This window comes from Haemaphysalis longicornis, unplaced genomic scaffold, assembly GCF_048455015.1.
Source record: "Haemaphysalis longicornis isolate Haplotype H1 unplaced genomic scaffold, Haemaphysalis longicornis Haplotype H1 scaffold_154, whole genome shotgun sequence".
NCBI lineage: Eukaryota > Metazoa > Arthropoda > Arachnida > Ixodida > Ixodidae > Haemaphysalis > Haemaphysalis longicornis.
In genome coordinates, this window is record NW_027526261.1 from 103018 (window position 1) to 116545 (window position 13528).

At 49.9% G+C, this 13528-nt stretch overlaps 1 protein-coding gene and 1 non-coding gene across 2 annotated transcripts in view; both read left to right on the forward strand.

Annotated features, from left to right (window-relative positions):
- Window positions 1-820: 820 nt before the first annotated feature.
- Window positions 821-918, forward strand: LOC144166006 (U6 spliceosomal RNA). The gene has a single exon (XR_013321545.1). It is a non-coding gene; the product is annotated as a U6 spliceosomal RNA (small nuclear RNA).
- A 986-nt stretch (window positions 919-1904) lies between these two features.
- Window positions 1905-13528, forward strand: part of LOC144166001 (uncharacterized) — a 159428-nt gene continuing 147804 nt past the window's right edge. The window contains exon 1 of the mRNA XM_077695671.1: window positions 1905-2099. Coding sequence (XP_077551797.1) covers window positions 1944-2099 — 156 coding nt within the window. The 5' untranslated portion in view covers window positions 1905-1943. The remainder of the gene's footprint in view (window positions 2100-13528) is intronic.

Below are 13528 nucleotides of genomic sequence, written 5' to 3' on the forward strand. Positions count from 1 at the left end.
CTGTATCTTTAAATTCCCGTGGAAATCATACATCTTCATACACACTTCGCACTACTCGGCATGAAATATCAAGCTAGCGTAAACTATGAAGCATTGCACTTTAAATCGACCGCATTGCATGGAGGCTTTCACGTTATTCATAGGACCTCAGGTGCTGTATATTAAAAAGAGCAAGGCTAATTTTTATTTGTGCCGGTAAGTAGCGCTGTAAGGCGGTGTGTTTGAATGACTTATTTGTTAACCTATCCTAAACTTTGCCATATCACCGTAATCTTCCTTAAAGTTCGTTCTTTTCTGCTTGTTCAATTTGTCTCGACGGCTGAAATGCATTAAAATGTCATATAAGGTTCACCTTGTTGAAAGGGGGGCGTCTGTAGGGACCGAAAATATATAATATCACCAATGCTAAAATCAGCCAGAAAGTAGCGAAGTCGCCACAATGAACAACTTTCCGTCTCCACGAGTGTACAAAAGTCGCCAGTTTGGCGACAAATCTCGAGACCTGGCAACCCTGCTTGTAAGCGCTTGCGTATGCTGTAAAATCGTGTTAGCGAGTCCAGTGTGGAGTAGGCAGGAAAATACGATTTAACAGGAATGATGGCGACCTGTTGGCCGGCACCTGTTGACAACGAAGGAATGTCAGGGAGCCAATCCCACCAACAAGGCAGAGAGACATGAACACTGGACACTTCGAGTTCGACGTACGCCTAGCACGTGTACGAGGGGTGTGCGAGGGATATTGAGGAAGGGCCTTCGAAAGCCGGATGGAACTGTCCGCATAAGACCGAGCCTTAAGTCAGCGCGGGAGGCCAATCAGAGGCTGGGCATTTCTCAAAATCTTTTATTGTTTAAATGAAACGATTAGCATGGCCCCTGCGCAAGGATGACACGCAAAATCGTGAAGCGTTCCACATTTTTAAACCTGCCATTACTACGCCCCTCAGAGGCCCCCGTCAACACTTGCTGAGCTCAAAGCGATTTTCGACGCATTGACGACTATAGAGCTGCTGAGGCCAGACCAATCGCAACCTGTCAACATCTTTACAGATTCAATGCAAGCAGTCCGAGACCTCCGGAAAGTACTTCATCAAGTGCCCATGTCCCAAACCAACCACGCGAAGGCTGCGGCCCTTAGTTTCAGAGTGAAGATTACTTGGGCCCAGAGGACATCGACCCCTGGACAGCAACAGGCGGATGCGGCGACTCGTATACCTCCAACGACGCATCCACTGCCCTTATTTCCAGTTGACGCAATGTCAAAGTTGGCCACCGACAAAGAAGACCTTCGGCACTCCACACGCGCACTTATTCCACCGTGTGGATCAAACCTCCCTGGTGGGCTCACCCGCCGTGAGGAGGTGGCGCTACGAAGGATTCGCGTCGGAGCTGCTCTTACACCAGCGGTCACCCACACCTGGCCCCCGGATCGACGGGCTCCGTTTGGCCGGACATGTCCATTTTGCACCACGTCGGCATCGACCGCAGACATTCACCATCTTCTGTGGACTTGCCGTGGCCTCCAACGCTCCCGACAGCAAGTACTACATAGTGTGGGACTCAACCCAGGCCGGCCTCCCGACTACAGACGCTGGCTCTTTGGGCCGTATCACCGGAGCCTTTTAGACTTTCTCAGTGAAAACTTCCTGTTCACGTACATTTAAACACACTCGCCTCCACCGTTTTATGCTGCAGAGCAAACTTTCGCAATAAAAAAAAAATTTATCACTTTTGTCTCACCGTATTCAACGTGTCGGCGCCCCTTTTATTGAGTACCGGGACTTCGAAAAGCCCGCGTCGCGGATCGATACTTGGTTGGCCGCACTCTCCCAGCCTCAGGGGTGCAGGCAGAGGCGCAACCCCGTGAAAGCGGAGCGTGGGCCCAGTAGTCAGTCAGTCTTGTCGGAGCGTACGCCTTGCAGGAGCGGACTTCTGCTCCCTCCAGCATGCTTCCGACGTTTCGTGCGTGCCTCGACGGCGTGGCGGAGCCGCTGCGGTTCCGAAGCCGCAAGACGTCGCGGCCTCACGTGACCGCTTCGCCCGTGCTTTTGGAGTTCGGCAAGCTCTCTGTACACCACCGTCGCAAGAAGCAGACCGCCACGGTGAGTCAAGCGCCGGCTTTTGTCACACGTGACGCAGTTTGAAATCCCGTTACAACGGATCCTCGGAAGTAGGCGAAACACTGGCCCGTCGTCTGCTAACTTACGACCAAAGTAATCAAGCCAGGATCTCTCTGTGCGTCCTGTGTCTCCAATTACGCGAAACAAAAAGGAAAGAGCATCTCGAACAACGTCATGCCATATGCACTTCATTTGTACTCTTGTGTTGTGCTTAAATGCGCCAATTGCAATAGAACATTTTGCCGCTGTAATAGAATTGTGAAACGTATAGAAGAGTTTTAAAGGTTCCTCGATGTGCTTTTATGCCTAAGGCCATAAATTTGGACGTAGAAAAAAGTGTACGTCAACCCTCCGCCCCCTCTCCCAACCCCAGTGATAGGCGAACATTACCTAGCGAAACAAAATTGTGACGGCTTCATATTCCCGCCCCACTGTTTCGTTATGGGGATGTAAAATCATTCGCTTCCATGAATAATTTTCGTACAAGTGCTTCGATGTGATGCAGGGTACAAAGCGGTTTCGAGAATAAAAAGTTTCTCGTTCAGCTTCGAGACACACAATTGTTTCTCACATTCGTCATGCATATCTTCAAAGTCTACTGGCGAATGACTTCCAACCACTGACCTGTGCCGCTCGAGTCCACTGCTGGCCACCGAATTCACCTATTTAATCCCTCCATCTCCTTAATCTCTTTGGTATCCATTTATTCTGATGGTATCCACCCGGTTACCCCAATTGTCCGCCGGTTGTTGATTCGTCTGACTACATGGGCAGCCCAAGTCCTTTTTTTTTTCTTCAAACGTAGTTTGTTCTCTGATCGAGGTAGCTCTATTTCCCGCCGCTGAGCGTTACTCCGATCATTAATCATTCCATGGTCCATTGAGCAGACCTTGTTTAGTAAAGCGCCAATTTTCAGCTCAGTAGGTCATCACCGCCCGTATGCACTGGTTGTATTATTTTCATTGGAGTGACAGAGATAGCTCACTTTGCATTATTTGGGAGTGGTTGCCGAGTGCTCCCAAGCCTATACCTATTCGGCGCCGGATTTGTCTCTCGTGGTTGGGACAGCACTAATCATTTGTCCAAAGTAGATATACTCTGAAGAGGGCATTTCGGGCATGGTTATTCCTAATTACTTTAGATTTATTCATATTTATTTTAAGGCCCACGGCCGTACTTTCCCATTGTAGTTCCTCAAGAAATTTTTGCAGGTGTTCGTTAGTCTGACTAAGCAAGACTATGTCGTCCGCACACCTCAAAAGTCTCAACTGTTCTCCGTTTATCCTTAATACCGTGTTTTCTCAGTCAAGCTTTCTGAATACGCCAGTCATGGACAAAGGTAAAAAATGGAAGACGACAGTGAAAGCGTTACTGCTTAACTCCAAGGAGGAGATCACGTAAGAAGAGGGGCACGTATGTGTCCCGCTAACAGTGAGCCTATGGTCGGGGCTCTTTTGTCGAGCAAGGCTTGAACAATGTAGAGGCACTTGTCGGTAAGTGGATGGGCACACTGTGAGACTTTTCGCAAGCGTAACATCGAAATAAGGTATATTAACTTGATAAGCCCCACTGCCACAGTTCTATACATTGTTTAGTCCCCGCTCTGTGGAAGACCCAAACCGTAATTGTGTTAGCACTCAGCTCTCGTCTTTGCTTCTTATTTTGTAATTTCGTCTTTTGCTTTCCTTTGTGTTTATCACGGTAGTTTTTTACGATGCGAAAACCCAAGACGGAAATTCGCGTTCCTGTTAAAGGGGTCCTGAAATACCTTCCGCCGATGCATGGATGTACATGTACCCAAATAAAGCAATGTATTTGCAATCTCCTCCCGCAAGAATTTTGTTAAAGCGATGAGTATTAGCTGAGAAATCGTAAATCAAAAACCGCGCATTATCGTCGCTCCGCGTTTCCTCCTCCTTTCGACTTACTCTCCGCTGTTGACGGCGCGCGAGCTTTGCCTCCCATGATGCTGCGCTCCGCAGCGGTGACGTACTTCCGCTATTGCGCTGCTACGTCGTCTGCTACGGGCAAGCTTTGTTGACACCATGAATCCCGCACTTCGCTCAAGGCTGGAAAACCGAACGAAAAATCTGGCAGCATGTGTGCGGCGGCCTGGCCTTGCCCTTTCGCGGTGTTCGTTGGTGCAGTTGCTATCGGTGGCACGTGACTTTTTATCGGCGGCGAACTCGCAGCCGTACGGGGAAGATCGTGCGCTCGTTCCCTTTGATGCACCGACACTGTTTATCCAAAAAGTGCCGTATCAGATGTGGCCCCGCTGGTGCCGGGTCTTATTTTGCGGCGGTCGTAATTCCTGCCGGCGGCATGTGAAAAAGACGTTTTAAATCGATACAGAACCCGTGCACAAAACCCTTCAATCATGTGACCAGTTCAGCTTGGGGCGACGCGTGGTGGAGAGCGGCAACGTTGGCAAAGCATGCTCCACCGCGGCTCTGAGCTTTCTAGCGCTGGAGCGAGCGCCACTTCTTTGAGAATCTCAAACATCGGTTGCCTTGGCAATAAGGCACAAACCGCTCCAGAAGTCAGTTACAGTTGCGTGTTCCCAGTTCAGCTCGGGGCCCCACCTCGCGACATGTGGGCACTGCAGGCGTACCACCCACTCCCATTGGGAAGTGCGAGATGCGTTTGACATTACAGGAGGCGATGGTGTGTGTGTGTTGTGGACGTCTTTGTTTCGCGATGCAATGCGACGTTGTGCTTCTGCGGGTGGATAGTGCTTCCCATGGTCTGGGTTATCTTTCTCGAGCGACGTACGACTCAACTTCGCATGGGGTATGTGCAGTGTGCGTGGCTAAAAGCCATCTCGGCTTGTGCGCCGGAGTTAAGTGACTTGCTGTTCGTCCCCGCAAACCGCGCGCGAGGTGAGTGCCGAAGTTACGACGGGCAGGAGGAGGCAACCCATCGTCTTTCAATCGCGGTTCAGACTTGCAACGCATGTTGTGACGTTGTGTTCGTTCGAAACCCATCTCTGGATTGTTTTGAAGTAGAATAAAATGTATGCGTCAAACCCGGGCATTCGGCTCAGGGCGTTCTCTGCGATTGCACGAAAGAAGTGCCACGGGGCTTCAACGCTTTCTTTACGGAACGTACTCAGGTAAGGGAATATCCATGTCGTATTATGGCCGTGCTGCATTTAATACAAACGGTTAAACGTTTGTTTACACTTGTTTCGTTTGTCGTAAAATGTCCAAGCACTCCGGCACTCCGCCGGCAGATGAGCCGGCGAGCCGACGCTGAACAGACGACTCATCTCTTTGCCGGAAGTGCGTGAAAAAGCCGCCCAATAGCAGGGTGTCTAGCTCATGACGAACATCTGGGAATCGATGATGTAGACATGTGAAGATGGCGGCGTCCAAAAACACGAAGGAAAGGGTGAGAAAAAAGCGACAAACTTTGCAACAAAAGTGTGAGCTTTCCGCTGCGCGTAAAAGAGTAATACTTGGCACAGATGACGTTGACGACCCAATCTAACGATTGCGCTAGTTCATTTAGTGTGCCCAAAACGCCTTTCAGGGCCCCTTTAACTGTTTTACTTGGCACTTAATTGTTCTTCTTCATTCGCATGCTTCGCTTCATTTGATTTTTATGTTCCTTTTCATAGCTTTGGTTCTGAGAAGGCATTTTCACAGCAGATGGAAGCGCTTCCTAAGAACAGTGCTCGGTTTGTTGGCGAGATGTGCAAAGAACGGTTGGTGTCGAACTGTGACGAAACAACCTCTTCTTTCTGCATGAACGCTTCGGCCGCTCAGTATATGCTAGCGGCCTTTCCAACGGTTCGCGCGTATACCTCTGCGGGGTAACTGGTGTTCGTAGTGTGCAAATATATTGTTTGTGGTTGTTTGTGGAGATATGAACTTGTAGTGAAGGACAAGCTTGTAGTTTAAACCCTATAATTGTCTCTACAAAGTACACCAGTGGCGGCGCGGAAATACGTTTTTTATGGAGTGAGTGAGCACTTGACTCTTATTTCGAAGATACTCGGGCGCTGATGGTTTGACGCCCGCACGGTGGGGGTCCTTCTGTAGTCCCTGACGCCCTGGTCCGTGCTGGCTGCTCAGGCCACCTCTACCAGGCTACGCTTGGCTGAGCCCCGTATACTGGATTCGTATTCTACTCGGGCCTCGAGTCAAGGAGATCCTTGAAAGCAGTTATCCCTTGTAAAGGCACTGCAGTATCCGCCGCTGAGCTGAGCCGAGGAAACATGTGGATTGGAGGACCGGCTCAGAATACGGCCATGCGAGGCTTGCGCTTGCCGGCTGGCCCGCCATTTGCTCGTACATAGGTTTGGTGGGGATTGTGCTTAAGAGATAGGGTTTACTTACACTCCCATTCCACGTAGTGCTGAGTACCTGGATTGGGACACAAAATTAGAAGTAGCGAAGTAGAGGGTGTGGCACATGGCATGGAGGAAAGAGCGGTGGGGATAGGAGTTTGTGTGGAGCTGCAATCTACGTTGGCAACACCCCACAGCGCCATCACAAAAGACCAGCGACGACGATGACGACGAAGAAAGTGCTGGCGGAGCCCGGCAGATCTTTGCTCTGCCGTGCAATTATTCATCTCGGAATCTGGCCGTCTCCCGTGCTAGCCCCAGGCCATGCCAGGCTTCCCTCAAAAAGATCCCAGCGTGTATAATCACGTTTCTTTCCTTTTCTAAGTTTCGATTTTATTTCGGTTTCAACACTTCCTGATTCTACGTCTCATGTTTGGGCAGTTTATTTTCTGCTTATATTTCGCCCTAAACGCCTATTGTAATTTCATTCCTTAAATGTGTTTCTGTAATTACTTTATGATTTGTTTCGGTGAGCGCCCCTTTCCTGGTAAATCCCCCTGAGTCGGTATCAGTTACATCTTCTGGCACCACCACCACAGTGCACTGGCTGTCTGATCGCCACCATGCACATACTGTTAATAGATTGTTCAGCTTCTTCATGGTTCGTTTCATCGGCTCTGCCACCACGTTACATTTGGTGGAGTGTGCGGGTTCATCATCCCCGTCCTGGCCGCAGCTTCGCACCTCATCAGTATCGGCGAACTCATTAAGGGTGCGTGAACCGCGTCGGGCCGCCCCAGCCCCGCCGCTACAAGCACTCGACGACATCCCCCCGCCCCGTGTCCCCAGCCCGTGACGAGCCGATCCAGAGCCGCCAAGACCAGACGTCAACGACATGTCCCCAGCCCGGTGGTCCGACGTGGTTCCAAGACCTCACCGGTTCATCGTTGCTTTGCGGACGTCGCTGCTGCAAGACGCTGCTCACAAAACCCATCACTTACATCAGTGTTGGCAAGAGCGTCTTCACTGTACATTCTCATCACATCGTTCATCTTCACCCAGCTCATCACGCTACTGCAGCCTCGACCGGGACAGTCGCCTTCAAGGAGATGGTTGTTACCCCTTCAAATACGAGGAAGACGGCAGCGGCGTGTAGCGTCACGCACGAGCATCATCGACGATCACGAAGCTGTGTGGGACACGCTGTTTGGTTTGTATTTGGCCGCATTGCTCGTCGGCATCAACGTCCTCATCGTGCCGCAGCTTCGACCGGGACGGTCGCCCTCGACCAGTGGGCAATGCTACGGGACATCTACGTGGGCAATACCCCACAGCGCCATCACAAAACACCAGCGACGACGACGACGAAGAAAGTGCTGGCGGACCCTGCGCTTGCTGTCTGATCGCCGCCATGTAAATACTGTAACTAGATTGTTCACCTTCTTCACGGTTCGTCTCATCTGCTCTGCCACAACGTTACAATATATATATATATATATATATATAATATCACTGCAGCCACGTGTTGTACGGGGGTCCTCGTCCCGTTATTATTACGTTATTACGTACATAATTATGGGGCCCTGTAGAAAACCAACCTCACCAGTGGTGGAACAGTCACCGAAGAGCCAACTAACTCTTTTTTTATTAGAATGCGCTGCGTATAGAGAGCCGTATTTCGTGGTATCTCTTTATTAATAACTGTGTGCAGGGACATGTTGCCTGAAGAAGCAGGGCGCATTTAGTGTAAAAATGGGAAACCTTAAGTTTCCTTTTCAATTGTGCAAGGTTTCAACTCTCTCAACTACCGGTGGAGACACTGCTGGGACACTCCTAGAATTCTGCATCGCTTCACGTGCCTTTTGTGGGTCGTCGAAACATCTACGATCACATTCCTCGGTGCTGCTCTTTCCCAGAAGGCGATCGAAGGAAACGCGAGTCTTTGAAGTGGACAGGGCGGTCTTTCCGTCATACCTCACTTTTAATGGGTTCGGGCTACCGCGCTGAAGCGGCTGCTTTTTTACCTCTCTCTGGGGCAGACACGGGACAGCAGCACAAGAGGCCGATCTTCCCGAGGAAATCGTTTGGCCCTTTTTTACCCTTCTGGGTAGCCGCACACACAAAGCCCGGTCGTGCGTCTTGTCAGCCACGGTGCTCGGCCTTCGTTTCCCGATTCCTGCGCGGCTCTTTTCACTTTGGCAAATCGATCTGTCGACGGAAGCTATTTGCTCAGCCCGTTCTTCGGTTTGTTCAAAGTTCCCGCGGAAAGGACAGGAGGTGCCATCGATCCGTCTCAGGTTCCGAAAACTTGCTCTCAGGGGAAAACTTTGTGTCCAGACAGCGGCAACTTTGCTTCCTTACACCGTCTTGGGATTGAAAAAAAGTTTTGGCGGGCGGCGAAAGACCGAACGGCTATCGGGTGCCGAAAGTTGTTGATGACGGCATCCTGGCCACTTTGTCGGCGTGGGGAAAATATCGGCTCTCGCCTCAAGCTTTCTGGTTGGGGAACAGTTGGAGCTCAGTCGCAAGTGGGCGGTTCGAGGGCGTAGCTAAGGGAAAGACCACTGAGTGTGGGCGATTTCCAGCAAGACGGCGTCACAAACTGGAAAAGGAGAGTAAGAGAGCAAGAGCGAGCAAGCGAGGTACTCTTGCTCGCTAAAGGAACATTTATTTCTAACTGGAAGACAAAAACTTCTGCGACAATGCGTGGTCGCATGAATGTTACGAAACACCGGACCGCGTTGGTTACGTATGCATTTACCACGTCAAACTTCCTTATATATATGGACAAAGAAAGTCACCTACCGTAAGTTATTTTTCGTGTTCGTGCGCAGGACTGAAAAGTGTTCGCCGCGAAAGTCTGTGGAGCAAGATTTCGTCGATGCACAGTGCACGAGTATTTTCTCAAGTGCGGCGAGTTGAGAATTGACCTGGAAACAACCCCAAGGAGCGCGTGAGCCTTTTCCCGGCATTGAAAATAAGTATTACTAGTTCCGACAGCCGTTTCCTGACAGCGAAGTATACGCTGAAAAACTGATGCTGCATGCTTGTCGGCCGATGAGAGGAATTCCCATGCCTGGGCCCACAGGCCAACCGTGAGTCGCGAGTAATTCGGTGGAACGGATGAGATATAGCAACGGGCGGCTCTCCGCAGCTAAGCGTCTTTCCGTGTCAGGACTCTCTGACTAAGAACGAGCCATGCTCAACAATGAAACCTAGAACCCTACATGCAACAAGCTCTTGTATCCGTCATCTCACTGGCTGGACACATTATCTAGGCCTCTGCGAGATGCCGTTTCCGTAGCCTTTGCAATAGACAAAGTGACCACATCAGGCGAATAGGCTTCAATTGGGACATATGTGTGCGCAGTCTACTTCCTGCTCAAGCGGTATTCATTCAGCTCGGCCGTTCCGATTATTACAGTGCTTTGTATCACAGAGGCACTAAACTGATGGACACGAAGTCGGGGTGGCCTTTGTGTCATTGTGCATTGTTCTGTTCATCAGTAACAAAAGCCACGAAGACCCTAGTGGTGGCTGCGTTTGGCCTGAGTTTGTTGTGTCGCGTCTTTTTTTTTTTACTATGATGTCCGTGCGCTTATTATTGGTGTAAATATTCAGACAATGCATTCATTGGTAGGGACGTGTAAAACTTCGATGACTGGAATATTTCGTCCTGCTCAGTTATGAAAGTAGTCGCAATATATTGTCATGCAGCAGCACGTTTTTCACCAACGACCTTGTTCACCAGGATAAAGTGTCAAATATTGACACTAGTAGTCCCTGTGGCGTGACTTTAGCAACGGTTCTTTTGCATCATTGCTGTCGAGCAGGTTGGCCTCCCAAGCGGTCCCTGCGGGCGCGTTACGTCGGAATGTTCACAAAATCTGAGCACAGGGCGGGCGCACAAACACTAATTGCGTTAGGAAGCGCTGCGTCGGCAGAATTTCTCACACCTGCCGTGGCTGGCCCTCTGGCATCCAGTGGTGCGAGGCGCCCTTTCGTATGCCGGCGGTGTGGCGAAGCCCGGGAATGCTTGTCGTTGCAGTCACGTCCAGCGCGATTGATTTTCCCGGAGGCCTTTGGCCCGTCAATCTCTGTCACCCAACCGAAGCTCCCCTTCTCGCTGCTCCCACTTTATCAGCCTCCCGGCCGGTGGCGCTCGAGACGACGGGTTGGAGGTAACACACAGTAAACACTACTCGGCTGCTAAGCGGTTCGCCTTCTACTTGCTCGGGCGTCAGTCTAGTTTTCGTTGGTACGTCACTGTGGGCCCTCACGCACTTGCTGAAAATTCCAACCTCATGCGAATTCCGAGTTGTGAACATTTAAAATGTCTATTTGCCGTCCGTCTAAAGACGTGACGTAGTTGCACGGGTGGGGCGTTGTCATACGTTGCAAAAGAATTTGATAAGGATATCCCGCATCAAAATCTGCCGCCAAGAAAAATAACAATCTTTTCAAAGCCTGTTTTGCAAAAAAATGCAACAACCAAACAACACTGATAGAAACTTATCCGCTCATTTTAAGGTAAAAAAATTGCTTACTCTATAGTAACCAACCCTCGAACACTTGAAACAAAAACAGAAGAAGTTCGAGCAACCGACTCATCAATAAAATGTTCCACCTTATTAGGCCTTGATCCCCGTGGCGGGGATCTGGTTCGCTCTCCGCGATGCTGCGCCTGGAAGCGAAGATTACGGAACACGCATATGGAGGGGAGTTTTAGGAATCTCCCATCCAGGCACCGCGGAGAGTTACCGCGAAATGGCCTACTTTAGGCGTTACGAAACGGCTAGAAATTACTGCAGGCGGGGCAGCTGGGGCCGGGGATGTTCATGCGGCACCGCTAAATGCTGTGCACTCTAAATACGGCGCGATTGTGGTGCAGTAAATTCCACGCCGGCAAAATATTGTGGTTTGCTTACAGTAATTCAAGTGAAGTGGTGACGAGTTTAATGTTCGCACTATTAAAACATTCTGCGTGCTTTAATTCGACAAGCCTTTATGCCGCAAAGCTTTGTCTTGAATTCGAATGAACGCTGCTCATGAGGCATTGTTTGTTGAAAGGAAAGCATTTCAGAATGTAGCAATGCTGTCGGATGTCTGAAATAGGTTTTCTTTCTTTCGGTCTTCCAACTGTACCCGCAGCTTTATTTCGCAAACCGGATAATTTAAATATTTTCTGGTCCACTGTAACATAGCTAAGACGAACTAAATCTTCGCTAAAACAAAATTTGGCCGAGGTTATGAGATGAGAACAATTTCACAAAAAGGGAACGTGAAGGCACCTTGCAGAAGCTGACGCAGCGCGTCTTTCCTCAGCGTGGTTGATTCGACACAGACAGACAGACAGACAGACAGACAGACAGACAGACAGACAGACAGACAGACAGACAGACAGACAGACAGACAGACAGACGGTCGGACGGTCGGACGGTCGGACGGATGGTTGGACGGACGGACGGACGGACGGACGGACAGACAGACAGACAGACAGACAGACAGACGGTCGGACTGTCGGACGGACGGATGGTCGGACGGACGGACGGACGGATGTAAAGACAGATAGAGGGATGGATGGACGGACCAAAATTTGTGTGTTTACGTATCGACTTGAAAATTTCGGGGTGGGAGCGTTGAGAGATACTAAATTATGATCGTTTGAAAGTTCCGATAGTGAATATTTCCGAGTAAATTTATTAGTTTGTCGAAACGAAAACAAGCTCCAATTCATAAAGATAAATTTGCATCCCCGCCGCTTGTTCTGCAGATGTTCTTCGAAATCAGCGCGTCCAAGAGAAGCCGTCTCGACGTTCGTTCCAAAGCTTCAAGAAGTGTACTCGTAACAATACAGAACACTGCGACGTGATAGAGTCATCCCAGCTGCCAAACTTTACACCTGGCGTACACAAATGCGTGCACTAAAACGCGAGCCACACAGCCGTTTTATTTCAGTTCGGTACTGTTCCCATATAAATGGCACAGTTCGTCGGAGGTTAAAAGCGGCCGAGAATTCCCGAGAGTCCTAATCCCAACGCCCGCCGATCTCCCACCGTTCCCTGCACACAGACGAGTAATTATGTCGCGATTTCTCGAAAAGGGGACCCTACCTGGCTTCTCGCGCGGTGCAGCAGTCATCGCTGTACGGCGGACACAGTACGTTTGCACCATTTTTCAACGCCGCAAGTTAATGGTTTGATACGCCTACTCAAATGGCCGATTGGAGGTTAAGGGCGAGCCCCCCTTGGTAAGCTATCATTTCCCAGTCACTTGCTTCTAATACTCATAGGAAAGCTTATCCACAGCCACGTCCATTACAACATCCGCATTTATATCCATATTCACATGAGGGAACTGCACTCAAGAAAACTACATTGCACTGCATATGAACGATTGGCTGCAGGCTTCCCTTGGTTAAAGGAGCCATGAAGAGAAAACACAAGTTTGGTTCATTCGAAAGATTGCCTCGTTAAAACCATACTGACACCACTTTTAACACAAACTTCGCTCAAATAAGCTACATAATTAGTAAAAAAGGGAATGACCATGCGACCCACCAGCTCATTTCCCGCAACAGAACCTATGATGTCACATGAGCTAAGCTCTGCGATTGGCGGAGGCCGGCAAAAGCAGACGCAAGTTAGGCAGGGCTTAATAGTGAACTATATGCCCGTTAAACATACTGCACATTCCTTTTATGACACTAAGAACGGTGGAGTAAACGGTTGAAGTTCCGAATAAACACGCAAGCGTGTATGCCAATGCGTACGAAACTACCGCCAGCCGAACTCGACATCTCGCCGTCGCCACCGTCGCGCAGACGAATTTTCGGGTTCGAGGCTCTTCGGGGCCAACGAACCGTCCCAGCGCGCGCAGTCGCGACCGTGCTTGGTATCGTAATTCCTTCACGGGAGGTTGGCCGTCATATCGCCAACCAGCAAAGGTAAAAATAGAAACGAGGGGAGTAAGGAACAGAGAGCAGCAACGAGATAGTGCCACTCGTCGCACAGGTTTCGGTATGGAGGTCGTGTTGGCTTGCTGCTGTCGTTACGAGCTCGTTTACAGTTTACAACCACTGAAAACTTCAGTTTGTTTGAGTACTTTACAATGAAATTTC